Below are 27,141 nucleotides of genomic sequence, written 5' to 3'. Positions count from 1 at the left end.
CCGGAGTGCAAGTGGTCAAAAGCTTCCTCCCCCTTCCAAGGCTGCCTCTGACCTTCCTCCTACTGGAGTCAAGGGTTCCTTGTCCTAGCATTTGAAGTCTTCAAGCTTAGTGAGTGCTCCGTTATTGGTGAGTGGTCCCTTTTCTTTTTCTTCCCATCTCTGTTATTTCTGACTTGCTCTTTTCTCTCAGGGGAGCTCCCGGGAACCTATAGAAATTCCAACTGGCCCTTCTCCTTCCCGAATACGGGACAAAACCTCTAAGGTGGGGGTAGCTCGTTTTTCCTCGGCCTATGAGCTTTCTCCCTTGCATGCTACTGGGACTAGCAAACCCTCTTTTCAGGAAGGCCTTGCCCATCGCTCCCCCTTGCCCCTTTATTTGCTGATGCTCTCCCCGGCACTTATGTTCCTAAATGGAAGGTGACCAGCTCTTCCGTGATTGGGACTCCTGAGGCTGCCCGGGACTTTCTAAGTCATGCTGTCCCTCCTTCGCATAAGTTTGTTAATTCTGCCCTGAGGGATGATCTTTTTGAAGATCAGTATAGCATGTCCTTGTGTGAGAGCTTCTTTAGGGGTGCCGGGATGCTGCAAAGGATTGATGATCTGAGGAAAGCAAATGAGGGGCTCAAGGATGAACTTAAAGCTTCCCAATCGGTTGCTGCCGGACTTAGGGGCCAGGTGGTTGCTGCTGAGAGGAGGTTACAGGAGGAGAAGGTGCGTAACATTCTCCCCTCCCCCCTTTTTTTTATTATATGTATACATGTTGCCATGTTCACTCTGTTTAGGGAGCTGGGGCTATACTTGAGAGGAAAGAGCGGGCTTGGGAGCAGGAGATGTCATCCTTGATTGCGGAGAAAGAGGAGCTTGTTGCCGAACTGAAGCATGTGAAGGAGGTTGGCTCCGTATCCCAGGAGCAGCTTAACACGATGTATGCAGACTATGTGATAACTTCAGATGATAACCAACGGTTGGCTGGGGAGAAGCACTGGTTGATCACTGAAGGTTTTGGAGCCTTCCTGACCGCTGTTGCTCAATCGGAAGACTTTAAGAATGGTTTGGAGGAGATTTACGGGGCCTATAGGGATGTTGGCTATCAAGCGGGGTTGAAGGATGGCTATGCTTACTCTGCCCAGGGCCTGGGCAGGAAAGAGACTCCCCTTTATAACTCCAAGGCAAAGAAGAAGTTGTCTAAACTGAACGAGGAGTTTGGTCGTAAGACCCCAGCTGTCCTTGCCAAGATTCTTGAACATCCCATGATCTCAATTGCTGAATTGAAGGCCTTGTTCTCCTCCGTTGGTCCCTCGTCTCCACCATCTCTTTCTGGGGGTGATCCCCAGTAAATTCTGAACATTTGACAAGTTTCGATATGGTTGTAATAACTCTAACTTACCGTAGGATGTTCGTATGCTTGACTTTATTTTGGATGGTCCTTCGCGTTGGGGACCATGTTGACCGCTAATCGTATGGTTTATGGTTATGTATAGCTCCTCTTTGGCTTGGTTGCCTGCTTTTTGTCTTGTTTGTTTTATTTTGCAGGGGCTTATATCGGAAGCTAGCTCGGCGGCTCTCTGGAGGTTTTCAAGCTGCTTTGGTGAAGAGTTATGTCTTTACTTTGTCTTGCCGTGTCTGTAATAATTTTTTGGCTTTTTTCCCCAGTTACTGGGGCTTCTTTTTGTACGTATGATTTGTATTAAATAAAGCAGGCTCCCCTTCGTAGTTGTCGGTATACGAATGCCTGTGCACTATATGTTTGTTGTTGTTTGCTTTGTTAAACTGTGATTGTCTGTTCGAGGCCAATCGGTGGACAAGCCTATAATGTGATATTATGTTTTTTGACTTGCTTTTGTCCGTTTTTTAGGTTAGCTAGACCTTTATTAGCCCCACGGCCGGGCTTTGGGCATGTTTTGAATGCCTCATACACGTGTGTTTGCTTGTTCTAGTTATAGATTTAAAGGGTGTTTATAGGCACGTCTGCCCAGGTATGATTACCCGTAGTTTTCAAAATGGGACATTTCTGTCCGTCCTTTCATTAAACCTTCGGGGGATTTATACTTCCCTTCATAGATTGTTTACAAAAGGTTTACTTTTTGGGGGAAAGTCCCCATACATATGGTTTCCCTACAACAAAAGTGGCCCTTGGCCGTTTTTTCCTGGGGGCTTGCCCCTTACATATGGTTTTCCTAAAACAAAAGTGGCCCTTGGCCGTTTTTTCCTGGGGGCTTGCCCCTTACATGTAATATTTCCTGAGCTGCATCAGGTTCCAGGTCCTGGGGACCTCTTTTCCTTCCAAGGTTTCCAACTTGCACGCTCCCTTCCCTTTGGCCCATGTGACTCTATATGGGCCTTCCCAGTTGGGTCCTAACTTCCCGGTGTTTTCCTGTAAACTGGCCTCGTTGGCTCTAAGGACTAGGTCCCCTGGGACAAGGTTGAGCTTCTTCATTCGTGCGTTGTAGTAACTTGCCAGAAGTTTTTTGTAGTGAGCTTCCTTCACTGCTGCTATCTCCCTTCTTTCTTCCAATAAGTTCAGGTTCACTCTTAGATCCTGTTCATTCTCTTCATCCCTCAGCTTCATCCGGGCGGTTTGGGACCCTATCTCTGCAGGGATCATAGCTTCCGTCCCGTAGGTAAGGCTGAATGGGGTGTCCCCATTGCAACTTTTGGGAGTGGTCCGGTATGCCCATAATACAAACGGAAGTTCTTCCAGCCAGCCTTTCTGTTTTCTCCCAAGCCTGCCTTTCATCCCTTTGATAACGCTCTGGTTGGCCCTTTCTACCAACCCGTTACTTTGAGCATGGGTTACGGAGGTGAACACCTGTTGAATTCTCATCTGCTCACACCATGGCTTGAAGGGTTTCCCGGCGAATTGCACCCCGTTGTCACTCACCAGTTCCTTCGGGATCCCATACCTGCACACGATGTTATCCAGTACGAACCGTCTCATTTGATCTCCGGTGATCTTTGCCAGGGGTTTCGCTTCAATCCATTTAGTAAAATAATCGATGGCCACCACCACGTATTTGACCCCCCCGGGACCCTCTGGAAAAGGTCCAATTATGTCTATGGCCCATTTTTGAAATGGCCAAGATGTCAAGACCGGGACCATAGGGTGTTTATGTTGGTGGGTCATTGGTGCATATACTTGGCAGTTATCACACTTCTTGATCTCTTCGGATGCCGTCTCGTACATTCGTGGCCAGTAGAATCTTGCGTTCATTGCTCTTCTTACAATCGCTCTCGGTCCTGAGTGCATTCCGCAGATTCCCTCGTGCATTTCCCGGATCTCATATTCGGCCTCTTCCATATCTATGCACCTTAGGGACGGACCCAGATACGACCTTCGGTATAGTTCTTCTCCAATTAGTTCATACTGTAAGGCCTTGACTCTTACCTTTCTAGCCGCCCATTCCCCTTCGGGCAAGGTCCCGTCCCGGAGGAATTTAATGATTGTAGTCATCCATGTTTCTTGGGAACCTTCGATTGTGGCTACTTCCGTTACGTCCAAGGAGGGGGATGTCAAGACCTCTACTTTGACCTCCTTCGCGAGATGGTCGAATGCTACTGAAGCTAGCTTGCTGAGTGCATCAGACTTTCTGTTCCTCCCCCGAGGGATGTATTCCAGTTTGAAGGTTCTGAATGCCTTAGCTGTCTCTTTAACCTTCGCCACATACTGAGCCATGATGCTATCCTTCGCTTCATATTCCCCCTGATACTGCTTCACTACCAACTGAGAGTTGGTGCTGGCCTCCACGTGTTTTGCTTTCATCTTCTGTGCCAATCTCATCCCTGCTAGAAGGGCTTCGTATTCGGCGGTGTTGTTGGTGTTCTCGAAATCTAGCCTTATAGCATATGTCAGCTCAACCCCCTCGGGGCTTGTCAACGTGATGGCTGCACCATTCCCTTCTTCACTGGATGCTCCATCAGTGAACAATTTCCAAACGGCTTCGTCCCCCCTCCTTCTTTCTTCCTCCTCCAGAGTTTCCCACTTTTGTAGTTCCCTCTCTTCGTCTTCGGGTACCTCTGCTAGGAAGTCGGCCAGTATCTATCCCTTCGTGGCTGTCTTGGGTTTGAACTCCAGAGAGTGTTCTCCCAGTTCTACGGCCCACTTAGCCAATCGTCCTGACTGTTCCGGTTTCCTAAGCACTTTCTGGAGAGGTTGATCAGTGACTAACGTGACCTTATGCCCTTGGAAGTATCTTCTGAGCCTCCGAGAGGCAAAGACCAGGGCTAATGCAAGTTTCTCCAGTGGCATGTACCGTTCCTCAGGCCCCTTTAGTGTTCTACTGATGAAATATATGGGGATCTGCTTCCCCTCCCGTTCCACCATCATGACTGCGCTTATGGTCGTTTTAGAGGCAGATAGGTAAAGGAGCAACGGGTCCCCGGGCACCGGGGTGGCCAACGTTGGGAGCTTGCAGATGTAAGCCTTCATTTCTTGAAAGGCGGTTTCAGCCTCGGTGGTCCAGTTGAATTTGTTCGTCTGGATGCAGTCCTTTAACACCTTCATAAAAGGGAGGGTTTTGTCAGCCACTTTTGATAAGAAACGATTTAGCGTAATCAACCTTCCATTTAGTTGCTGGATGTCCCTCAAGGACCTGGGGGATCGCATTTCGGCCACAGCCTGGGTTTTTTCTGGGTTTGCCCTTATCCCTCCTTTAGTTACCACCACCCCCAGGAAATTTCCTTCCTCTACCCCGAAATGGCATTTCCCGGGGTTCAGTTTCATGTTTACATCTTGCATTGTGTTGAGAGTCTCGGCTATGTCGTCTATCATGGCTGCCTCCGTCAGGCTCTTGATGACAATGTCGTCAACATACACCTCTAGATTCCTTCCCCTTTGCTCCCTGAATAAGGTGTTCATAAACCTTTGGTATGTCACCCCCGCGTTTTTGAGACCGAAGGGCATTTTAGTATAGCAGAATGTTCCCTCATCGGTGATGAAAGCGGTCTTTTCTTCATCTTCTATTGACATCTGTATTTGGTGGTATCCCTTGTAGGCGTCAAGGAAGCACTTCAGTGGGTAATGGGACAGGGAATTGACCTGGGTGTCTATCTCCGGGAGGGGATAACAGTCCTTGGGGCATGCTTTGTTTAAATCTTGGAAATCGATGCACATCCTCCATCCTCCGTCTTTTTTTCTGAACCATAACTGGGTTGGCAACCCAGGATGGGTATTTGACTTCCCTAACTATCCTCGCTTTGAGCAGTTTGCGGGTCTCTTCACAAGCAGCCCTTATCTTGTTTGGACCCATGCTTCGCTTCTTCTGCCTCACTGGTCTCGCCCATGTGAAAGTGTTGAGCCGGTGCTCCGTCAGGCTTCTAGGGATTCCCGTCATGTCCCCGTGTTGGAATGCAAACACGTCTATGTTATGGAGGAGTAGTTCCTTCAGGGCACTTTTGCATTTGTCGCTCAGGTGGCCTCCTACCTTGACTGTCTGTTCTGGGAACTTATCACAGAGGACCCATTCCTCCACCTTCTTCTCTGGGGTCTTTCCCGGTTCCTCCCCTTTGGATACTGAAGAGACAACTTCATAAGCTGACTTGACCCATGCAAGACCCTTTGGTGTTTGAAATACCAACGCTTCGTGAGGAGTAGATGCTTGTGCTTGTAGATCTCCAATCCCAGGTCTTCCCAAAATCGCGTTGTACTTGGAGGGTGCCCTGACCACAGTGAAGGTTAAGTTGATTGTCCGGACTCTATCCCCTACGCCAACCGTAAATGGGAGCTTGATCTTTCCTAGAGGATGTGACACACTGTTGTTGAATCCTACCAACGGGATGGAGTCCTCCTCTAGTCTATCTCTTATGTCTCTATCGAACCTGAGGAAGCAATGTTCATATATTACTTCGACGCCGGATCCTCCGTCCACGTGTATTCTGGACACTTTGTGTCCAGCTATCACCGCTGAAATGTTTAGCGGGAGCCGTTGTAGTTCGTTTTCTTCTAAGTACGGCATGAGGATGGGAGCTTTCATGAAGCTTGGAGAGCCTAGGATTCTGGCCTTAACACTCCGGGTAACATCATATTCATTTCTTCTCCTTATCATATCAACATCTGCCTTCCCCGGCTCTCTTGCATCTTTTCCCTTACGATCCCCTCCCCCTTCTTTGATTTCCTTGACCAGGTGTGCCAGTCTCCCTGTCTTCACCGCCGCCTCTATTTCCCTCTTAAGGTACATGCAATCATCGGTTTTGTGCCCGAAGCCCTTATGAAATTCACAATATTCATTTGGCTGTGCTTTGGGTCCTGGTTTTATGGGGGGTGGCCTGGGGAATGAATTCTTCACCCTTTCCGTGGCCAGTATTTCGCTTGGGGTTTTGACAAGGGGGGTGAAGCTATCGGAGTAAGGGGGAGGGCCTCTCCCTCGGGGTCTGTAGGGGGAGTATGAGGGTCTTGCCCTGTCATGCAACATTCTATCAAAGGGAGGCTTTCGTGTATAGGGGGTACCTTTCTCAAGTGGTCTTGTTGTTGGAGTGGCCCTGCGGGACGGGGTGTCTGTCTCCTTAGCTTTGCTGACCGTATCCTTTCCCTGGACGAAAGCCCTTACCCTGTCCATGAGATTGTCGAAAGAGGGTGGAAACTCCTCTCCCAGCTTTTCACATAGTTGTGCATGCTTCAGCCCATTTATGAAGCTGCTAATTTTCATGACCTCCGGGACATCCTTGATGTTCATGCTTTCTTTGACAAACCTTTCCATATACTGATCTATCCGTTCGTTGTCCCTTTGTCTGATATGGAGGATTTCATTGGGATTCTTGACTACCTTCCTTTGTTGGCCGAAGTTCCTGAGGAATTTTTCGCTTAACTCTTCGTAACTGTCTATGCTTCCCGGAGGAAGGCTGTCAAACCATAACCGAGCTCCCTCCGTTAAAGTTTGCACAAACATGTGGCACCACACGGGCATGGGCCACCTCCCTAGTTGCCCTGCCCCCCGGAAAGCATGCAGATGATCCTCTGGATCTCTCGTTCCGTCATAGCGGTCAAAGCCTGGAGGCAGCTTTGTCTTGGGGGGCATGGGTGCCTCTGATATTCTCCTTGTGAACTTTGAGACCTCGGCCAAGTCTCGTGGTAGGTATGGTTGGTCCAAGCCAGTGTCACCTGAGTTGTCTTTCTCCTTTTCCTTACGTTTCTGGCCGGTGATTAAGTCCTCTCTTTCTTCGGAAGACATCTGCCTTAGGGCCGTCATGAATGTCTCCAGCTGGTCACCACTGTCGTTTTGGCTTTGGGGGTCCGTTCCTTCTTGATTAGAGGGTGTGTCAAAAGAGAGTCTGGCTCTGAGGCTGTCCAGCTTTTCTTGCCTCTTTAGATCGTCAAGATACTTGGTTATCTTTTCCCTGTGCATGGCCACGAAGCCAGGGGTGACGTGCTCCGTTTCTTCCAAGTTTTCTACCAGATTCTCGTTACCTTCTTCATGAGTGATATCCTCCACAGTGACTTTCTCCAGATCATTTTGAGTCGTTTGGGTGACACGTGAACTATGTGGAGTTGCCATGCTGTTTCTGGAAAGGTGAGTTGCTCTCTGAACGTCGAATGTTAGTGTGGGAACACCGGTCAGGCCTGGGTCCCACGGATGGCGCCAATGTCGAATACCCTACCTTCGAATGACGTCAGTTGGGTCTTCGCTGACATAGAGAGCTCCTGTCCTTGTTGGCTACAAAATAATAAACCGTTAGCCTCGCCACGGAGGACCCCGGGAGGGGGATCCGTGACCAAGCTCCGGCGTGAGAGTAAGTAAACTTGCCGGATAAGGAAGAAGAACGTTTCCGATGAAGATGTTCACCGGAGAGTTCCTATCTTGGTGTGAATCTAATAAGTGTGTTATGTGTAGTAAATACAAGGAATCTTGGTCGGAGTTAATGAGGAAATAAATGAGAGTAGTTAATGAGAGTAATGGCCGGAGATGATCATACCTCCTCTGCCTTATCCTTGTTCCTTCTTATATAATGGCATGCTCTTATCCCTTAGAAATGTCCCTCATGTTATCTAACGGTAACTATGATTCTTTGGGAAGGTCAGACACGTGTCTGACCCCCAACGGCTGCGATTCCTTTCTCCATTAATGCATAGCCGGATCAGTACTATGATGGTGACCGGATGCCTCTCTTATCAGGCATTTAATGAACCTGTTGCCTCTTAGCTGTTCTCCCGCCCATATAAAGAAGAAACCTTGGTAAGCAAGGGTAGCTCACCCAGTGGGCTTTTGGGTGATTGGGCTCCCCAAAGGAAAAGGCCCAAAGAGGGTAAAGTGGGCTTCCACTGGCCCTTCGTCAAATGCTATGATACATAAAATATATACATGATTTTCAACAATAGAGAGAAGTGTGGTAAAATGGGGAGAAGGATGACAAATGAGAAATTGAATGTGTAATCAAATTGTAAAACAAGTTGATCAAGTTAATTTTCAGTTTGTTGTATTAGATCTATGTATCATCTTTTTGGACGGGGTATGATCATAAAAGGGTGATCATAATGGGGTTAAACAGTTGGTCATTATCATAGGGGGGGAGATCGCCAATACTACTGCCGATTTCTTCCTCCATTCCGGGCCATCTCTAGCAAACACAAGTCAAGGATATGATGGAGAGATCACCAATAGCCTCCCCCATGTAATCATGATCAAATCACCCTTTATTTTGATGCTTGTACCCCTTCCAAAAAAGAGTTCATCATTATTCTTGTTCAACTGATACATACACGATCATGACACTTACCGGCTTAAATGCTTTGATCATGGTATGCACAATCATAACTAACAACTTTTTTTGCTTTACATATTATGCTTGTTTCATGTACACGCTTTACCTAGCTAGGGATTATGTGTTCGCATCCTTGGCGATGAAACATGACACTTAATTGATATATGGCCCGTCGAAATAAGATATATATTTTTCGCCATGATCAAGTACTTAGTTTGATCGTATTTAGGATGTTTCTATGAATTTAGACCCACCTCCTTTAAATTTTTATTTTTCCATTAGTTTACACAAATTAGCTTTCTATTCTCATGAAATATTTTTGCTCTAAATATCATGCGATTGACTCGCTATATACGTGTCAAGAAGCATCATCCTGCATGTAGTAATTTCATATGCTGACACTTGATAATCATTTGGTTTACTTAAGCAGTAATATTTTTCTTTAATATTTGTTTTCATCAATAAAAAGATGAACTATACATTAGAACACTAAATGTGTTACCCTTTAGTAGTTGCAATTGGTGTTAAATATACATAGGCAGCCAGGTCATATTTGCAGTCTAATTAAATCCAGTATCAATTTGATTTAATATTCAATCATTTTAAGACTATATTAATTTTTTTCCTGTCCAATTTATTATATATAGCAATCACTATTAGGGGTAGGGGCGCTCCACCAGTGATAGAGTTCCAACACTCACAACATCCAATCAAGTTTCGCCACATCATCGAGCTTTATTCCATTACTAGTGATGAATTTTAGTGGAAATGTCTATCACTCACCACACAAACATCTACCATTGAAAAACAACCGAACATGTGCAGCACCACAAACATCTTCACGCGTGATCATGGCCATGCGTTGCCATGTCAACGCGTTATAAGTTGTAGTGGCGGTGGTGTATCACGAAGAAGAACGCGTGATGAATAAGTGACCACGGGGAGCCCCGAGTCGATCACCTTAGAAGTGAAATTTCGTATGAAACGTTCCTACGAAGTACATTACATTAAAAATTCCTACCCATTTGCTAGGAACAATAGAAAACCCTATAATTTAGCGACCAAACACGTAGAAACTTTGCGTCAAAAATGGATAGGAATATCTTGAGAAATACTGTAAAAAATAATAAATCGGTTGGAGATGTGTAGAATTTTTTTTTATTTTATTTATTTATTTTTAAAAGATAGGTGGTCGGAAATGCATAAGAACTTCGGATCACATCTTTCCATCAGATATATTTAATAAGAAAGTTTTTGGAAAATTTTTCCCACGAGGGTTTTCGACAAAATCCTTTTTTTTTTTTTTCTAGAAAACGTTGTAAACACGTCTTAATGCATTCCTGATGGATTTCGGATGTCACAACTTTCTAGTAGTGAATATATTTTAATCATTGTCAAGTGATAATGATGTCGTGTATCATGAGTTTATTTTGGGTTACAATTTTATTACTATTGTTTTAGCATTCTACCTTATAAGTTATATTTAGGTTTTTAAAATAAAGTTGTTTATAAAATAGATGACAACTGAAATATATTGCTATTTTAGATAAATAAATATACATTGTTTAAAAATAAAATTAAACTAAAATAAGGATTGTATTGTGGATGTAAGGCTATAGGGTGTGGTCATGATCCTCATGGTCATCATTATCCTCTATATTAGCGTCATGTCACCCACTTTTAATCAATCATCCAATTAAAACCACTATCATAAGACAACCCGTAGCGGAGCGCGACCTTCCTGAAAATCCAAGCATGGCGCCCCATAGCGCTGCGTCACACCACTACGGCCGGCGCTATGGGGTATCGAATTTGGGTCCCCGCGAAGGAGATAGCGGCGTGTGGGGGATTGTTTTCAAAATTCCGACCGTTACCACTCACACACATATATATACATACATATATGTAAAGCCCCATACATATATAACCCCACTACACCCTCTTGTGATATAAAACCTCATAAAGCCCCTTTCTTACACGTTTCGTCACTTGTCGCACAACGCCCCCTGGGGAGCTTTATCACTACACATGGTCTAAGGGTGTGGTCATGATCCAAACCACTATTATCTTATTTTAATTTATTTTTGTGAAGAGGAAAGAGAGAAATTAAAAATGGAAAGGAGGTCCATGGTTGTCATGGTTTAATCCATGCCAACCATGGTGGATGAGGCAAAGAGGTGTTGTAGATCTTACGTGACATTGATGACCCAACCCATGCCCCTACCTATCCTAAGGTACCTTTTGGAAATTAAAACTTTCTCATTATAACCTAAAGATGTGGATATAGTAGTTGTATGTTGGTGCCAACGAGCTTGTGGTGGAGTGGTAAGGGAAAGACTTGGGTTTTCAAGAGACCCAAGTTCAATTCCTGCTTCTCCCCATTAGTTTTCAGTGGCACTTGATGATGATGAGAAACTAGGCGAGTAGGCGGCGATCGCTAGGTCGATCCTTGAAGTGAATGTGTTTTATCTCACCGCACTGTCGTGCCTTTGGGCGAGTGTTCACAGGCTTCTGTCCTAGGTGAGGGTTTTCCCCAGTTCAGAGACGAGTGTATCCCTATGTGGTAAATTTGCCAGTAGTCCATTTGAAAGATTCGTTGACCGTTAAAAAAAAATAGTTGTATGTCGGTGGAATGGCTCCACATAATGATTTACATCATCTTTGTTTTACTATGAAAAAGAGAATTGCTTAATGCTTAGTTAATCAGCAAATTGAACACCCTTAAAAAATAGAATTCCGATCCATATAATCTTTTTGATTTATAAGGATGATAAAGATTGCTAAACGTTAAGTACTGAAATAATATATATAAGTCCCATGGTAAAGCTTTTGCTACAAATTAAAATCCATATCAACAACCCATGATGGAGATCAGTCATTAAATCTAGATTCAGATGGAACATTATTTAGAAAACTAAAACTTATATTTAATATCCTTCATTAAATTCACTGCCAGCAAACAGATGGATCTTGCAATCTAACACATACATAGTTAAAAACCAACATAAACATAAACCCTAGAAGACTGATCATTACCTGATCAAATAGTTAAATGATGAACACAACTAAACCCTGAATTATGTTCATGCTACAAAGCAAATTAAGATCGCCCGAGTCGAAGTTCCAAATCCAAACCCATCTCAATCTTTCCATCTTTAACCAAACCCTTTTCCATTTCAACCCTAAAACCCTCTCTCTTCTTCCAAACCCTACTTTCATTTTCTTGATCAAAAGACTCCTCAGTGTTCATATTCTTTCTCATATCTCCAAGAAAGTTCCAAGCCGAATGCGGTACGAATGGGAACATGGTTTGTGTCTCTTCATTGTTCATGGTTAAAGATGATGAGGAAATATCAAGGGAGAAAAGAGAAGAATGGAATGTCTTGAAGGGTACACACATCATAGATGAAGGTGGTGATGAGAAATTAGGGTTAGGGTTAGGGTGATCAAGAGAGGGTGAAGATTGCCTCAGTCTGGCTCTATCTCTTCTGTGAACATTCATGTGACCACCAAGAGCTTGTGCGGACTTGTACTCTTTCTTGCAAAAGTTGCACATGAAGCTTCTTTGACGCCATGAGATTCCATCATACCCATAATCTTTATCAAAGTTGTAGTTGGTGTTTTCCCATTTGCTTTTGAACTTGTGATCCATTCTACACTACAGCAGACACTTGTGGTGAGTGTACGTGTGTGTGAGAGAGAGGGGGAGTGTTTGAAGGACTGAACATACAATGAATGAAAAGGCAAGAATGTCTATTTTATGGTGAAGGTAAGAGAAACTGACCGTGACGTAGAGGGTGCAACACTGCAACTTAATATAGACGGTGTAGGGTGTTTGAGTGCGAGTTTTGCAAGTGATTTTAAAAAATAAATTTAATTTCTAATATTTGTGTAAAATTATTTATCACTGTAAACATAGAAAACTTTTACATTTGGAATTATGGATGGTGATACAATAGGAAGTTTATTTGGCTAGGAAGGCTAGAAAGTGATATTGACCATCCATTAAGTTAATCAATGGCTAAGATTAAATCAGGGAAATTGAAAGGAAGAAAAGAGGCGCGTGAGTTTGTTCAAGGGCATTCTAGTCAATCCAAGCCAATAGTTTCTCTCTCCTCCAATTCCCCTCATTTTTTAAACGTTAATAACTCTTTCATACGACATTATTTTTTTATAAAAATTGCACCAAAAAAACGAGCGTTTTTTATCTTTAAAACGAGTATACTATTGCTATATTTAAAAAAAAAAATTTAAACCCAGTTGTGTAAAACGCAATAGAAAAACCACCAGTTACGTAAAACGCAATGAAAAAAAAACCTAAAAAATGACATTTTCTAAAACGCAATGCACCAAAAAACACAAAGAAATGACTTATTTGTAAAACGCAATGGCCAGAAAACACAAAGAAATGTCTTATTTCTAAAACGCAATGGACTGAAAACACATAAAAAGTGTTTTACCTAAAACGCAATGCACAAAAAACACAAAGAAATGTCTTATTTGTAAAACGCAATGGCCAGAAAACGCTTAAAAATGTCTCATTTCTAAAATGCAATGACCTAAAAAAACAAAAGAAAGTGTTCTCTGTAAAACGCAATGGACTGAAAACACCTAAAAATGTGTTTTACCTAAAACGCAATGACTAAAAACACTTCAAAAATGTGTTTTACCTAAAACGCAATGACTAAAGATACTTAAAAATGTGTTTTTTCTAAAACGCAATAGCCAGAAAACACATAAAACTCTCTTATTTCTAAAACGCAATGGACACATAAAACTGTTTGTGAACTGTTTGTGAATTGTCTGTGAACTGTCTGAATTGTCTACGAATTACTGTCTTCGAAATGAGCCAATTTCTGAAAAATTAATTTTTCTGATGCGTTTTTAGTACAGCAATTTAATCGAAAAAAAAATTTTCCGAGCTGACCCCGCCAGGGGCTGCCGCCCCCGGACCCCCGCCAAGATCGTAAAACGCAATGACTAAATAAAAACCCAGATCGTGAAAATGAAATTAAATAATTTCTTACATGGATCAAAGCCGGTTTCTTCATCAATTGACGAAATTTGAATGATAGAAACACTTATCAACGATTGAATCGAACAAATCGAGAAATTATCTTCAAAATCACCAGAAAAAACGAGATTTTGAATGAAATTAAACTGGGTTTTCTTCGAAAAAAGCTGAAGAACACGTTGATCGGGTGGTTGAATCATTGATTGATGACGAAAATCACACTATAATGTAGTGATTATTGAGATAGTAAGTGAAGAAAAGGTTGGAGATGGTGGGTTTTGAAGTAACTGGGGAGAAGAAGGAAGAAGAAATGATGAGATTGACTAAAATACCCTTTCTCTTTATTTTAAAATTTGCCACATATCATAATCCTATGGCTTCCTATCCTTCCTAGGCAAAATTAACTTCCTATTTGATCTTTTCCCTTGGAAATATAACTCAATAAATATTTACATGAGCTCCCAAATATGTAACATTTATCTAGCTATAAGGGTGTAAGGAGTGGTTAAACACTTGAGAGTGGCAAACTAAAAAATCAACCAATCAGAGTGCGCCACGTCAATCGGTGAAAAGTGTTTAAACTTTAGTGAAAAGTATTGGCAATGGTTTAGACATTTGGTAAAGTGGTAAACTTTAGAAAAAAAATGTGTGATTGGTTGATATTGGAATGGACCCCACCCCACACTACTCACTCTCTCTCTCCTTCCTCCTTCCCCGCGTCGGCAACCACTCACCAAATTGGTGAAGGTTTGCTCGGTAAAATTCTTTGGCATTCGTTTGCCACTAGTCACCGAATCGGGGAAGTGGGTTTGCCGCCCCCCACTCCCTACACCCTAAGATGTAAGATGTAAAAGATCAATTTAATTTGTCAAGCGTCCTGAATATTGTGTATATTCTAAACTAAATGATCGATCCAATTGAATGCGGGTCTAACTGTCTCCAACTTTGCCTTGAATTTGTTTCTTACCATGTTTACTAAATTACATTTTTATACAAATATAAATAACTTTTTCAAACTAAATTAGCTTTAACCATGCAGAAAAGAGAAGAATGAAATGTCTCGAATGTTGCACATATTCACAATCTGGGGGGAACAGTGAAGACTGTCTGCATCGTTCGTTTTCATATCCTCACATTGTGAATATGTACAACACCGCTTACCTTGGTGTAGCTAATAAGATGTGAAAATTGCGACACAAAAGGTTTTTTTTTTCCCTAGATTGCTTTCTCAAAGAACCTGTGAACAAATAGGACGAATGGACATGGATCGGAGAGTCTTCGGGCGAATTCAGTGTTGGGAAGGTGAAGAGATTATTGACAAAAGGGGTCGATAACAGTAATAATTATGTTCTAAAGTGGAGCAAATGCGTTCCGATTAAGTGTAATATTTTCGTTTGGAGGGCGGAGATGGGAAGACTTCCTACGTTAGTTGCTCTAAAAGACCGAAACATTATGGTAGAAAAGACTACTTGCCCGCTTTGTAGAAGTGATGAAGAGACGGTGGAGCATATATTCACAAATTGTATCTTTGCTTTGATTTTATGGCAGCACATTAGCTTTTGGTGTCGGGTTCATTGAAAACACTACCTAGATCGTCCATTTTTTATTATTGAAGGATTTTAGGCTTCAAAAGTGAAGAAACAAAAAAACGACCAAAAACAAGGCAAACATCCAGTTTTCTGAAGAATCCAACAAAGGAATGGATATGTACGCCCGTGCCACGCTCTAGGCACGACCGTGCACTATCAATAAGTCAACATAGAATCAAAAAGTCAACCCGAGTTGGTTAACGAAAGTCAACAAATGTGCCAAAGCACGACCATGGACAAAGTTGAAGAAAACAAGCAGTCAGAGGTCATGCATGGCCATTCACATTCTGGGCATGCCCATGCATCTATCCGAGAAGACAACAGATATGCATGGCCATGTATCATTTGAGCGTGGCCTTGCCTATTGCATAGTTGGTCAGATTATAGAGGGTTCTCATGTGGGACAAAGGAGAACAGACAAAAAGGTGACAAAAAGGACAAGAAGTATAACTTCTCGAATATTGTTGTTGCATAGAGTACTATGCATGACCATGCCTAATTAGGCACGACCATGCCTCATTGAGCCACCCAAAAAAGACAAAGTGAAGAAGCTTCGAGATCAGACAAGAGTAAAAAAACAAAATATGTTCGTCTGACCACTTGTACATGCACAACTGTGCATATTACATGCATAGTCGTGCATCTCCAAAATTACCAAACATGCCCCTCTAAGAAGTTGTTCCTATGTCCCCACAGTACTATGCATGGTCGTGCATATACTTGGCACAGTCGTGCATACCTGCTGCCAGATTGCCTATAAATAGCAGCCTAAGTCTTCATTCCAAAGGGTCTTATTTCTAAGGAGGTTTCCTAGGTCTGACCAGATTCTCTCTGAAGGATTCTGATGTTTCCCTCTTCTACCCTTTTTCACTTAAACAAGGCACAAGTAGTTAAATTCAAAGAAATGTAATAAATGAGAGTTGAGAGACAGACTTTACACACACTTACACTAAAGCTTGAACTTGAAGATCATGCAAGAATGGTAGTCGCCATAGGTAAAAGTGTTAACATCTTCATATGATTGTAATTTCTATGTTATCTCTATGTCTTCTTAAACTCTTAGATTAGTTAACCTTATTAATCTAGTATTTCTTTTATCAAATGTGTTTATGTTTTACAAATTCTTGGTTTATTATCTTTTGTGACAGGGTCACTTGGCTCCTTTAAAACTAAATTAACTTAACAATTTAATTTAACTAAATTAGTCTAATCTACTTAACTTGATTGGGTTTGCGTATAGCTTTTGGCACCTTATCAGATTCGGTGCAAGCTTCTAGTATTGAACCAGATCTTACAAGGGGTTCTTCTAGTATTGAACCAGATTCGGGTGACAAGCTTCTAGTATTGAACTAGATCTTGAGGTAATAAAAAGGGTTCTGATATTACATCAAGATCCTTAGGGATGCTTCTAATAACGTGTGACATCTGTGCCTCCACGGCCATCAAACAAATACCAAATCAATGAAATATTGTATTTCATACTTTTAATTTTTGTAAATATGTGTATCATTTGCACATATCAATTCTTGTTTGATTTCAAGCTTTAAATCGCTTTCTGGAAGGTTATACGCAAGTTGGTGCGTAAACGCAGTCAGTTTAACGCGACAAACACTCCAGAATAGTGACATAGGCTTAACATACCTTAGATAACCTTTACATAACTTAGAAATAAGTTTTGGAAGGTTTGGTGTGTCGAAATCAAGTTTATTCGCTTACAGGGACTAATTTCGACAAACTGCGAAAGTATGCTGATTTGTATAGTAACGAACATTCCGGAACTTGATCATAAGTTAAACATACCTTAAATATCCTTTACATAGCTTAGAATTAGGCTTTGAGGGGTTCGGTATGCTAAAATAAACTTATTGGTCATTCAGGGACTAATAGCGTCAAAAAGTGTACAAGTTTGCATTTTCGCGCATATCTTACGTTCTAAATATATCCGGACACCCAAAAATTTATGTATTCATTAAAATATTTTATTTTAGTGATTGGCATGATAAAATTTCATTCGTCGCTTAATTTGGATCGTTTTTGCGTTCGTTACGATTTCCGTCGTAATTAACCGAACAACACAACCGTACGACCAAACGAACCGACATTCAAGATGTTTTTGAGAATATTTTGAGTTCCCAGTACTTTAACTTCATTTTAGAGCCTTGAAATGAGGTTAACGGGGCTTAAACGTGTCAAAAATGGGCCGAAATGCATGTTTTGCAAGTTCAGGGACCTGTTTTGACAATCTGTCAAAGTTGGCCAGGCCTGGGGCGTAAGCCCAAGCTTAATTCTTATGCGGGGCGTGAGAGCCTATTAGACAGAAACATTGAATCTGGTCTTTTAGCTCATTTTTGATGGTTTTGATCAATGGTTTTCAATGCTAGGGGCTGGTTTGTGTGGAGAACAAGTCCCCCAACCAGTCCTTAACACTTGTATGGCCTAGATCATTCCCTCTTCTCCAAGAAATGATCCTAACGGTTTTGCTAAAACTATATATAGCATGGCCCTCTCATTCATTTCCTCACATTTGATCTGAGATTTCTCTAAGTGGTTGTGATATTTCACTTCCTACCTGAGAAAACTTGGAATCAAATCTATTTGGACCTTTTGTAAGTACTCTTTCATTCTTTCATTGCTTTCCTAGCTCGAAAGTCAAACATTGTTTGACTTTCAGCTTTGACCACGAGTTGGTCAACGAGAAGTTCGTTTGAACTTCGCAACGTGAGTGTAATCACGATGGTTATAGTCCCTAGTGACTATGCCTACTGATTACCACGTTGACTAGGCGTAGTGACGAGTCGTAGTTTTGGTCAAAATGCGCATTTAAGCGTATTTTGCAACCAAATTACTCTTGGTATCAAAACACTTTGTTTTGATATCAAAACCTGTTTTCTAACTTAGTTAAGCATGTTTTAACATGCTTAGCTCGTCACTTTTAGTTTAGTGCTTGATTAGAGTCGTAAGTCAAGCAGTCTAAACCACCGCTTAGACTTTCGAACTTGACCCGTTTGGTCGATCATTAGGATCCGACCAAGCACGTTTAGTGACCATAGTTGCATAGGGAATAACCTTCCGAGGTTATACCTTATGGTCACCTAGTTTAAGTAGTTGTATGATAGGTAGTTTATATGCCTTAGGTAAATTACCAAAATGCCCTTTTATGCATAATTGGATTTTAAACATATGTAACCCAAATATTTGTCACATAACTGATTATGTAACATAAATAAACATGTTTAGGCATATAATACTTGTCATAGGACTAGTTAGACGTCTCGAACGCGTGTTACGCGAACAACGCGTTAAAGTAGCGTAAGCTACCTAAACGGGTCGTAACGGGTCGAAAGCACTTAGGTTAGGTTTCGATTTAGTATGTAGGCATTGTTAAACCATGTCATATGAGTTCCAATAACTCATTTGGTTTACAAGACCTCATCCTATCTGATCTTCCGACTTAGGTCCGGTTTATTTATATAGTTATTAGGTTGCCGATTGATTCCGTGCTCCCTCTAGCTTTGCTTGGTTGTTGTTCAAAGACCACTAAGCATTCTAAAGTGAGTACATAGTCCCCTATTTTACTGTTTTCGATTGTTTTGGGGTGATTCATATGTGTTAAATGATTTCGATGTTTTAACGATGGTTTTTGAAAACGATTAAAATGGTTTATATTAAATTAATAACGATTTTGATAAAGTGAACAAACTTGTTGGTTGTAATTACATAACGAATAACATTCATTAATTTTGGCCAAACCGACCAGTATTAGGTTATGGTACCGTAGGATCTGACAAATCCCGTTATCAGACTGCACCCATGGTTATGTGTGGGTTAGGTGGGTAGCGACCGAATCTGTGATTGTTAATTTACCCTTTGGTGGTTTATTAATGCGAAAGGCGAGATAGTCGAGTCACGAAGGTTTGAATGTTATTAGCGAGACGACCAAAAGTAGTTTCACTATTAAAACGAGTTAAACGATTTTGGGGATAAGTTAAACGATTTGAAACGACTTAAATGAGTTAAACGATTTGGTTAAACGATTGGTTTTGGGTTGTGATTAGATAATGGGACAGTTGTAGCATGATAAAAGCATGGTAGATACGCCGCTGGTACATCTTATATATAAATGCTCTTATCATATTACATTTTATGTCATTATTTAGTTCACTGGGGAAACGATTTTAAAACGATGTCACACAACAAGGTTTTCGAAATGATATAAACCATACGAGTTTTATTAACGAGTTTTAACGAAATGTTTTACAATTTGATTTGATTAAATAAATGTTTTGGGTTAAGAATTGTTAGGATCGAAGGCTCTCATGATTGTTTGTTTGTATAAATTGAACATTTAGAGTATATGAAATGATGTAAAGTGCAGCGGAAATGGATACAAACTTTGTAAACACAATCAAAAGAAGAGAATAGTATGATAAACACTTGCTTTTCTTTGAGTCGAATGATTATAATGAAAATCAAAAGATTACAAGCATGCTTACAATACTAAGCTCCTCCTCAGCCTGATACCCCAAGGTTGGTTGCACAAGATGAAAGGATTGGACTGGAGAAGAAGAACCCACTCAGTCAATCGAATGTAACAGTACAGGGTACTGCTCCATTTATAGGCAAACCAAACCACTGAAGCATCTCAGCTGACGTCACCATGATAGTGACATCTAACAACCTAACAACCTATAAACACTGTTCTATACAAACTACTGATGTTAACAACTGATTATAAGTATATTACAAAACAAGAGATAACAACTGCTTCACGTTCCGCTATTGTAGCCTGAGCACTGATGTTGAGCATCAGTGCTTTCTTCAAAGGTGATCAGTCTTTTGAATGGGCAGTGCTTGTGTCTTCAGCAGTACTTAGGAAACAGCAGTAGATAGAGCAACAGTGTTTGTCTTCAGCAATTTTTAGAGTTTCATCAGTGTTTGGTTCATCAGTTGTTCTAGTGAGCAGTACTTAAGATCCATCAGCTGTTAGATTACCACTGTCAAGGGGAAAGCTTAGTGTAAACAGCCGCTTATTTTGAGTCCATTGTTGTGATCGGGTTTTGGCTTTCATTATATGTTCCTCTGGTAGGGTTCAATCCCAACAATCTCCCCCTGGAACAGATAATGCCAAAACCCTTCATTATTCTGGACCTTTATTTCTCATCAGGAGTTCCTTAGCTTGCTGAAGGGGTATGGTCCCAGATCTCGCGCCAGCATCGACCGCGAGTGACCATTACCCTTATCAAAACCCCCACTAGCTAACAACCTACCTGTGTCCGTGCGGGAACGCGCCGACACAGTGGTTGATTCCAATATGCCCAATGATGGAGGAGGACTTACCTGGAATATGAGAACGGTATAGTGATGCGACTGGCACCGCATCTGGTGTATGAAAACGGAAGCGTTCACAGCGATACGGCCTAGCACCGCATCCAGTGAACACTTCTATCAATACAAGGGAGCTGGATAACAGCAACAGTCACCACGGATGACGATGCGGCTTGGAACCGCATCTCGCGTATTTCTTGATCAAAGAGTGAGACGCCGGAACGTCTACAGTTACCGCAAACAGCGATGCGGCCCGCACCGCATCCTGTGCACTCAGCAAGTGGGACTGACACCACAAAACAAGTAGCACCAATGGCAGCCGCCTGTCAGGTCTACGTAAGCGACAGACTGACATGGCGTCACCTCCACAGCCGACATGCCTGACACACCTGCAAAGGTGCAGCATGCCGTTAGTCTATCCATCCACCTCCTCCTTCACTCCTCGGCTATAAATACCAACCCCAAACCAGGTTTGAGGTATCTCTTGACAACTCTCTCACTACTACTACTATCATACTTTGCTTCCCAGGCAGATTACTAATTCTCACGTCGGAGAGTGGTAACGATGAGCACCCCCCACCCCATCCTCCTTGTTACGAGTCACGGTTTGTTTCCTTGTGCAGGAGATCAACCAGCAGGCGATCCAGCCAGAGATCCTCGAGAGGAAGGGATTAACCCTTCTTGACGAGACCAGTGTGTTAACCCTGCCCGGTTAACCATTGTTTCATCACTTGCCTTTTAAATTCTTCTTCAAATTCCTTGGAACTCAGGTCATCTTCATCCCTACACAGTGTAAGTTCAAGGAGATACTGCAAATCTTCAACACTAAGGCCTAGTGCTTCTTTCCTTGATATGTACTTCACTTCACCGTTGGATCTGAACAAGGTCAGTACGTGGGTCTTTTGATCAGACATCCACTTTAGTACTTTTAATCCAGACGGGTTTCTTGGGAGAGAGTTATTTCCAGATGAGTTTCGAGATGTTGGCCTTGTGAAAACTTGCAGACTTTCAGACATTCTTTTGAAGGCCATCTCAATAACATTGTTTGCTGCAGCTATGTCTTCTGCAGTCTCTCTTTCGATCAGCTCTTGCCTCTCAATGTCTGTCATGCCTGTCGAAGTGTTTGGTGATGCAGGTTTAGTTAATACCTCCTTAATGAGGTTTTGAAGTTTTGCTGAAGTCTCTTCTTTTAGACCCATTTTCATGATGGTATCATTGAAGTACTCAGCTTCCTTTTCTTTGACCTCTTCACTTGACAGCTGTTTTCCTTCTTCTTGGTTTGTCACAAGAATAGGATTATCTGCTGATTTGAACAGTGTTTTGAGGTTTTCTATCTGCTGTTCAAGCTTCATCATTTGTTCACGCTTCTTTGAAGTGCCTGATACAATTATCTTCCTTTTCTTCAGCTTTTCATAGGCTTCATCAGTTTGCTGCTTTGACCATTTTGATATGGCTTTAGCAGTATCCATTTTTGCATCCACCAGCTCCTTTTTCTTTCTTTTGTACTCAGCAGTTAAGTCAGCAATGAGCTTTTTGTATTTACTCCAATTTGGAGCATTCTTCTTCTTTTTAGGATCATTCTTGATTTTATCAATCCTCTCTGCCTCATGCTTTAAAGCAGCTATTGGCCATTCTTCAAACTGGTTTTCTTCAGCATGGTAGAATTTTTCTTTCATGATATAGGCTAGGTATTCTTTTCTTAATTTATTTCGTTGATCAACCTTTTCTTTGTTCAGTTCTTGTGCAAATTCTTCCATCTGCTTCACTTTTGAGAGGAAGAATTCCAGTTTTTCAGCAATGGCCTCGTCACTTAGACCTTCACTTTCAACTTTAGCTCTTATTTTAGCTTGCCTTGCCTTGAGCTTGAGATAATCATCCATATCCTCTGGTGCCATATAGCCTATGAGTGAGGGGAATCTTCTTTTTGAAGGATCTTCCTCAGTATAGAACTGCCTCATCTCATTTTTGATAGCTTCTAGTTCCAGTGGATATTTTGCAGCATTAGGATCATGTATATCCTCATCGGCAGAGATTGGCTTTCTTTTTCTGGTGAAGAGCTTTGGTTGTGATGTAAGAAAGGTGAGAGCAGTGGTGGATAGTTGACTAACAGTGGTTGAAACAACTGGTGTTTCAACTGCTGTTGTCATTGCAACTACTGATATGTCAGCATATGTCTTCTGCTTTTGAGCAAGGGTTGTGATGGCAGGGGTTTGAGTGGTGATGAGTGACTGACTAACAGTAGTTGGAACAACTGGTGTTTCAACCACTGTTGTCATTACAGCAGATGTTGTAACATCTGCTGTCTTCTGCTTTTTAGCAGGAGGTGATGATGGGGTGGCTGTTTGTGATGGTGATGGTGATGTTGGTTTTGGTGCTGTAGACACAGATGATGGTGGAGCAGTAGTTGTGGTGGTGTGTGTTGATGTGGTGTGTGTTGATACTACAATTTTGGTTTGGCTATTTTCTGGCTCAATGTATATACCATCATCAATTCCCTTTTTCTTCCACTTGATCTTCTCCCCCTTTTTGGCATTATCTGGGAAGGGTTCATTCATGAAGAGAACAGTGGAGGGAACTTTTCCAGAGACACTTTGAATGTGAGCCTTGATAGCTTTGATATCTGCCTGAGTATCTTTGAACCTTGATTCCACCATATTTGTCAGCTTTTGATAGCACTACCGGGGATAACCTAAACCCCACCAACCCAGGGAATGCGGGGACCGCTCCCCCAGACCTACATCCTGGCCACATTGGCACATCAACACAAAGGGGTCCATCCCTAACGTTCGAAGACGACCTATCACAGTACGCATCTGTGATCCCTCCGGACATGGACCCTCACACCTGGTATGACCAGCAGGCAGCCCTGCTGGCCGCAACATACAACCGAGCTTACGCTGAAGCGCAAATACAAGCCGGGCCTACCCCGACGCCACATACACCTGCGGTCCGTATTTTACAATATGACGGCAGGGCATCCTCACGTCCAGCCTCCAGAAGCAGGCGTGAAGACCGCAGATCCTCTTACTGTGAGGTTTGCCTAATAAATGAGGATGATTCGTCATATGGGTCTCGCACCAGAGGCCCAATGCAAAGCCGCCTAGGCCACCAAGGTGATAACAGGCGGCAATCCACAGTCCACCGCAGTTCCGGCATTCAAAGCCGGCTAGGACCGCTGCCCTAACACGAAGGGTATGGCCGCACCGACCCGGACGACCATACATATTGCGGGGATTCTCATGACACTTGCAGCAGACTGGGAGGATGCAACTATTCTCCTCCCACTCACCCCCGCAACACATACCTCCGCGCTGCAAAGCGCCCCGAGAACCAACCCTACAGGCCAAGAGCCGCGGCCGAAAACTCTAAATTCGCCCGAAAAATCGCACACGCCCATGTCACCACCACAAAATTCCCATTTAACATTGGGAAATACAACGGTTCGTCCGACCCGGACAACCACATGAACATTTTCATGGGCGCAGGGTGCAACGGCAGGTGGGACGAGCCCAACTGGTGTCATTTTTTCCCCCAGACCCTGACGGGTCTGGCCAGGGCTTGGTTCGATTCTTTGCCAGTGGGATCACTGGCCTTCTTTGAGGAACTACATGCAAAGTTCCTCGCACATTTCAGCCAGCAGCGACGTCACGTACGTGATATGATGGACGTCATGAATATCTGGCGAAGGGACGACGAATCTCTCAAAGCATTCGTCGTCCGATACAATAAAGAATGCCTGGAGATAGGCGACGTTGCCGACCAAATGGCACGTAACCACTTCGTCAAAGCCGTCAGAGATGAACAGATGGTTATAACTATCTCCGGCAAAGACGGCCTGCCGAAAAAATGGGAGGATGTCATGACCGCGGTCAAGACATACGCCCAGACTCAGCGGTCACTTAAACTGCACCTCACAAAGGCGTCGCCCCAAGCGGAAGGTCAGACCTCCAGCTACGAACCCAAGCGCAATAATAAGCGCAACCGGGACGCAGGGAATCGCGACAGCGATTCCAAACCGTACTTCCCGCATACCAACCAGTTTGACGCAAGGGCAACAATTAACGCCCAACGGGATAACCAGACGTCAAAGAAAGAGTCTCGGGACCGCAACTGGACCGAGATCACCAAGTCGCCGAGCGAAGTCCTCCTTACGGACGCGCAGACCCTGCGACCGGCCCAACCAATGAAGTCCTAGAAAAATCAAGATCTCACTCTCTACTGTGAGTATCATAAGGACTCGGGCCACACAACAAATAACTGCATTAGTCTCCAGCTGGAGATTGAGCGAGCCCTAAAGGAGGGAAAGCTGCAACACTTGTTGCCAGGTGGACAAAAAGCCACCAAACGCATCATCCCCCATGGCGAGGGCACCTCCTCTGGGAAGAGGACCATGTGTGTGGCCTCGACCCATATGATCAATGGAGGCAAAGGAAGGTCGCGCAAGGCGGCGAGAAGACCGGACAATGACTGGAAAGACGAGCAAGTCGTCTTCCAAAAGTCCGAGGCGGTCTGCGCGACAGACGCGCCGTCGTTATCACCGGCCAGCTAGCTCATTACTGCACCGAGCGATTATTCATCGACCCGGGCAGTACTTCTGACATCATATATGAGCAATGCTTCAACCAATTCGATCAGGAAGACAAAGATCAGTTGCAAGCGGTGGATTACCCGTTGGCCGGGTTGGCAGGGGAAACTGTCTTTCCCCTTGGCCAAATTACGTTTCCCGTGCGCCTCACTAGCGGAAGGCACACACGAACAGAAGAGGTAAACTTCATGGTTTTACCTCATACTTCCAAATATGACGTGCTCCTTGGGAGAGAATCCCAAGGTGATTTCAACATGATTACGTCCGTACCCCAAATGGCAATCGGTTTCCCAACCGAAACAGGGGTCGCGATAATCTATGCACGCTGCGAAGTTATGACGTCGGACGAACTGCGTCCGAACAAGATAGCAAGGCCAACCCCCAACAACCAACCAGGAAAATGGGTCCTCAACGCAAAATACCCAGAACAAAAGATCACGTTGGGCCACGCCTTGTCCCCCAACACCAAAGCGCACCTGAAGGAGCTGCTCTTCAGGAACCAAGATATTTTTGCGTGGGCACCCGCAGACATGACCGGGGTCCCACGCGACATTGCGCAACATTTCTTGAATACCTTACCAGGTATCAAGCCGGTGATCCAAGGCCAACGCCACCTTGGATCCGCAAAAAACCAGGCGATGCGTGAGCAGGTCGAAGAACTGCTCTCCGCAGGCATCCTGCGGGAAGTCAAGTACCAGACTTGGTTGTCCAACCTGGTCATGGTAGAAAAACCATCCGGGGGCTGGCGCATGTGTGTCGATTACAAAGACCTCAACAAAGCCTGTCCCAAGGATTGTTACGCACTTCCAGAAATCGATGAAAAGGTCAATAACCTCGCACCATTTCGATGGAAGTGCTTCCTCGATTGTTACAAAGGCTACCACCAGGTACAGATGGCAATTGAGGATGAAGACAAAACGGCATTCCGCACCCCTACCGGAAATAACTGCTATACAAAAATGCCGTTTGGGTTGCGCAACGCGGGCGCAACCAATCAAAAACTGATGAACGACACTTTCCGTGGGCAAATCAGCAAAAGTGTCGAAATCTACATGGACGACCTGGTCGTCATGAGCATGGAAGAAGATACCATGCTCACTGATATCGAAAGAACATTCCAAACTCTGCGAAGCGTCAATATGAAGCTCAATCCAGGGAAATGCTCGTTTGGAATGGAAGAAGGCAAATTCCTCGGGTTCATCGTAACCAAGATGGATTCAAGGTAAACCCGGAAAAAGTTCAGGCGATCGACCGCATGCCATCGCCTTCAACGATGAAAGAGATGCAACGACTAGCCGGCAGGGTAGCCGCACTAAATAGATTCTTAGCCAACCATGCAGCTAAATCTTATCCTTTCATCAAGACCCTGCGGAACTGTCTTAAGAAAGAACAATTCCAGTGGACCGCAGAGGCTGAAGATGCCTTCCGGGAAATGAAGGAGTGTTTGATACAACTCCCAACTCTAACCGCACCACGCAAAGACGAACCACTTATATTATACCTATCCGCCGCAGACAATGCGGTGGGTGCGGTACTGATAGTGGAGCGGGAGGGAGTTCAAACACCCATCTACTACATCAGCAAGATGCTCAACGACCCAGAAACAAGATATTCAATAATGGAAAAGTTGGTACTAGCACTAGTACACGCATCAAGACGGTTGTGGCACTACTTCGCAAATCATGTCACCACAGTGTTAACCAACTACAGGATCGGCCCGATCCTATCCAAACCGAACATCTCTGGGAGGTTAGCAAAAAGGGCAATCGAGCTGGGCGCACTCACGCTAAACTACAGGCCGCGCCCCGCAATCAAAGGCCAGGTCCTGGCAGATTTCGTTGCCGAGGTACCGGCAAATCGCATCCAAGAATGCGAACAAGAACAAAACCCTGCATCACCGCCACCTTCTTCAGAAATATGGGCACTCTTTACCGATG

At 43.4% G+C, this 27,141-nt stretch overlaps 2 protein-coding genes across 2 annotated transcripts; both read right to left on the bottom strand.

The window, feature by feature from the left end:
- Positions 1-2,224: 2,224 nt before the first annotated feature.
- LOC110922296 lies at positions 2,225-4,966 on the bottom strand. The gene is made up of 2 exons (XM_022166640.1): positions 4,139-4,966; positions 2,225-4,036 (listed from the first exon to the last, which is right to left on the bottom strand). The coding sequence occupies exons 1-2, from the start codon at positions 4,964-4,966 to the stop codon at positions 2,225-2,227; spliced, it is 2,640 nt and encodes an 879-aa protein (XP_022022332.1).
- A 6,630-nt stretch (positions 4,967-11,596) lies between these two features.
- LOC110922383 (transcriptional regulator SUPERMAN) lies at positions 11,597-12,496 on the bottom strand. Its single transcript, XM_022166724.2, has one exon. The coding sequence runs from the start codon at positions 12,341-12,343 to the stop codon at positions 11,792-11,794; it is 552 nt and encodes a 183-aa protein (XP_022022416.1). The 5' UTR covers positions 12,344-12,496; the 3' UTR covers positions 11,597-11,791.
- Between the last annotated feature and the right edge of the window lie 14,645 nt (positions 12,497-27,141).

Source organism: Helianthus annuus, chromosome 1 (assembly GCF_002127325.2).
Source record: "Helianthus annuus cultivar XRQ/B chromosome 1, HanXRQr2.0-SUNRISE, whole genome shotgun sequence".
NCBI classification, from domain to species: Eukaryota; Viridiplantae; Streptophyta; class Magnoliopsida; order Asterales; family Asteraceae; genus Helianthus; species Helianthus annuus.
Note: the sequence above shows the minus strand (reverse complement) of the source record. Positions and strands in the feature narration are given on the sequence as shown.